The sequence below is a fragment of the Neovison vison genome, chromosome X (assembly GCF_020171115.1).
Source record: "Neovison vison isolate M4711 chromosome X, ASM_NN_V1, whole genome shotgun sequence".
In the NCBI taxonomy this organism is placed as follows: Eukaryota; Metazoa; Chordata; class Mammalia; order Carnivora; family Mustelidae; genus Neogale; species Neogale vison.
The window spans coordinates 79,349,028-79,352,463 of record NC_058105.1 but is presented as its reverse complement, the minus strand read 5'-3'; the positions used below and the strand labels follow the sequence as shown (position 1 = coordinate 79,352,463).

General features: G+C 49.7%; 1 protein-coding gene across 1 annotated transcript; it reads left to right on the top strand.

Annotated features, from left to right (window-relative positions):
- Positions 1-742: 742 nt before the first annotated feature.
- Positions 743-3,135, top strand: UBQLN2 (ubiquilin 2). Its single transcript, XM_044235242.1, has one exon. The coding sequence runs from the start codon at positions 1,040-1,042 to the stop codon at positions 2,909-2,911; it is 1,872 nt and encodes a 623-aa protein (XP_044091177.1). The 5' UTR covers positions 743-1,039; the 3' UTR covers positions 2,912-3,135.
- Positions 3,136-3,436: the final 301 nt, after the last annotated feature.

Genomic DNA, 3,436 nt, shown 5'->3' with positions numbered 1-3,436 from the left:
TTTATACATGTATATTTTTGCATTCTTATCTCATTATTTCATAGGGGAGGTATCGAAAGAAGGCATTTCTAAATAAAGGTGGAAATATGTTAAATGATATATATTTTCAAATTGTGTTCTGATTACAGTAATTTACACTTCGACTGACATGAGAGTGTATTTTCTCAGCTCTCAGATGACAATAAGGTTTATCATTATTTTTCATATTTACAGATGATAAGGCAGAATTAGAATCTCGTTATTTTAATAGAATTTCTTTTATTATTAGTGAGCTTAAGCATTCATTTTTCACCCACTGGCTTTGGGCTTTTGTAGAATGCATGCTCTAGCCCAGCCTGCTATGCATGCTCTAGCCCCTTCCCCCACTGGGGGGCTGTTATTCTTTTCCTTTTTGCTTAGTCAGAGTTCTTTTTCATTTTTCGTCTTTTACATGGGGCGAATTTGATTCAGGCTTCCATCCTTTCTCGCCCAAGAGACGGCATATGTATTTTCGTATTTAATATATTCTCCATTGGTCTTTTAATGTCCTTAGAAGCTGGCTCCTTTTCTCTCTCCCTCCCTCCTTCCTCTTTTTTCTCTTTGTTTCTATCTCTCTCTCTCTCTCTGTCTGTCTCTCTCCCTCTTTTTTTCCCCCCAGTTCAGAAGTTTTTAATTTTGAACGAGTCGAATCTATCATTCTGGGCCTGGCGCCGCGTCAGCAGAGGGGGCGGGGAGGCGAGCGCGGAACTGGGGGAGGGGAGGAGCGGGGAGGAGCGGGCAGAGCCGTTGCAGGAGTTGCTGGGAACGCGCGCGGTGTGATCACTCGGCGGCGGAGGAGGCCCAGGGACCTGAACGCCGACTCTTCTCCCGCGGCCTACAGAGTCTTCTCCCCATCAGCGGACCGGGAAACCGCAGTCTTCATCACAGAGGTACCGTGCTCTGCGTTCCCCGCCTGGCCCGGCCCAGCCTGCTGTGGCGGCGCCTCCTTCCTTCCTTCTTCCCTCGCTCTCTCTCTCGCCCGCCCGCGCCTTCCCTGTCTGCCTGCGTCACCGCGTCCGCCATGGCTGAGAACGGCGAGAGTAGCGGCCCCCCGCGCCCCTCCCGCGGCCCTGCTGCGGCCCAAGGCCCTGCCTCTGCCCCGGCCGAGCCCAAAATCATCAAAGTCACTGTGAAGACCCCCAAAGAGAAAGAGGAGTTCGCGGTGCCCGAGAATAGCTCAGTCCAGCAGTTTAAGGAAGCGATTTCGAAACGCTTCAAATCCCAAACCGATCAGCTAGTGTTGATTTTTGCCGGAAAAATCTTGAAAGATCAAGATACCCTGATCCAGCATGGCATCCATGATGGACTGACTGTTCATCTTGTAATTAAAAGCCAGAACCGACCTCAGGGCCAGTCCACACAGCCTAGTAATGCCGCGGGAACTAACACTACCTCCGCGTCGACTCCCAGGAGTAACTCCACATCTATCTCCACAAATAGCAACCCGTTTGGGCTGGGGAGCTTGGGAGGACTTGCAGGCCTTAGCAGCCTGGGCTTGAGCTCGACCAACTTCTCTGAGCTCCAGAACCAGATGCAGCAGCAGCTCCTGTCCAGCCCTGAGATGATGATTCAAATCATGGAAAATCCCTTTGTTCAGAGCATGCTTTCAAACCCCGATCTAATGAGGCAGCTCATTATGGCCAATCCACAGATGCAGCAATTGATTCAGAGAAACCCAGAAATCAGTCACCTGCTCAACAACCCAGATATAATGAGGCAGACCCTCGAAATTGCCAGGAATCCGGCCATGATGCAAGAGATGATGAGAAATCAAGATCTGGCTCTCAGCAATCTTGAAAGCATCCCAGGTGGCTACAATGCCCTACGACGCATGTACACTGACATTCAAGAACCCATGCTGAATGCTGCACAAGAGCAGTTTGGGGGTAATCCATTTGCTTCAGTGGGGAGCAATTCCACCTCTGGGGAAGGTACACAGCCTTCCCGCACAGAAAATCGGGATCCACTACCCAATCCATGGGCACCACCACAGGCTACCCAGAGTTCTGCAACCACCAGCACAACCACAAGCAGTGGCAGTGGGTCTGGCAGTAGCTCCAGCAGTGCTACCGGGAACACTGTGGCTGCAGCGAACTATGTCGCCAGCATCTTCAGTACCCCAGGAATGCAGAGCTTGCTGCAACAGATAACTGAAAATCCCCAACTGATCCAGAATATGCTGTCTGCACCCTACATGAGAAGCATGATGCAGTCACTGAGCCAGAATCCAGATTTGGCTGCACAGATGATGCTGAATAGCCCCGTGTTTACTGCAAATCCTCAGTTGCAGGAGCAGATGCGTCCACAGCTCCCAGCTTTCCTGCAGCAGATGCAGAATCCAGACACACTGTCAGCCATGTCAAACCCAAGAGCAATGCAGGCTTTAATGCAGATCCAGCAGGGGCTACAGACATTAGCCACTGAAGCTCCTGGCCTCATTCCAAGCTTCACTCCAGGTGTGGGGGTAGGGGTGCTGGGAACCGCTATAGGCCCTGTAGGCCCAGTCACACCCATAGGCCCCATAGGCCCCATAGTCCCGTTCACTCCCATAGGCCCCATTGGGCCCATAGGACCCACTGGCCCTGCAGGCCCTGGCTCCACTGGCTCTGGTGGTCCCCCTGGGCCCACTGTTTCTAGTTCTACACCCAGTGAAACCACTAGCCCAACATCAGAATCTGGACCCAACCAGCAGTTCATTCAGCAAATGGTGCAGGCTCTGGCTGGGGCAAGTCCTCCACAGCTGCCGAATCCAGAAGTCAGATTTCAGCAACAACTGGAACAGCTCAACGCAATGGGGTTCTTAAACCGTGAGGCAAACTTGCAGGCTCTAATAGCAACAGGAGGCGACATCAATGCTGCCATTGAGAGGCTGCTGGGCTCCCAGCCATCGTAATTACATTTCTGTACCTTGAAAAAATGTATCTTATTTTTGATAATGGCTCTTAAATCTTTAAACACACACAAAATTGTGCTTTGCTTTCATTTTGATTCTTTTAAAATCTGTCTAGTTATAAGTCTAATATGCATTTTAAGGTGGAGTCCATCCCTCTGTCCCTCCCTCCTGTATCTACCCATCCTTCCCCCTCCCGTCCCCTCCCTCCTCTCCTCTCTCTTCCCTTTCCTTCTTCCCTCCCCTCCCTCCCTCCTTTTTTCCTCCCTCCCTTCCTTCCTTCCTTCCTTCCCTGTTTTGAATGGTAGTAATTGTATTCAATGCTGTTTCACTCAAAGGTGTTGCATGCAAACACTTCTCTTTATTCTGCATTTATTGTGATTTTTGGAAACCGGTTCAGCCTTCACAGTTGGGTAAATAAGTTTTGTCCTACAGATGTCCAGTTTATTTGCATTTTAAACATTAGCCTATGATAGTAATTTAATGTAGAATGAAAATATTAAAAACAAGCAAATTACTGAAGCTCTC

Excerpts from the sequence above, each read along its gene's own strand:
- UBQLN2 (XM_044235242.1), top strand. The coding sequence starts at position 1,040 with ATGGCTGAGAACGGCGAGAGTAGCGGCCCCCCGCGCCCCTCCCGCGGC.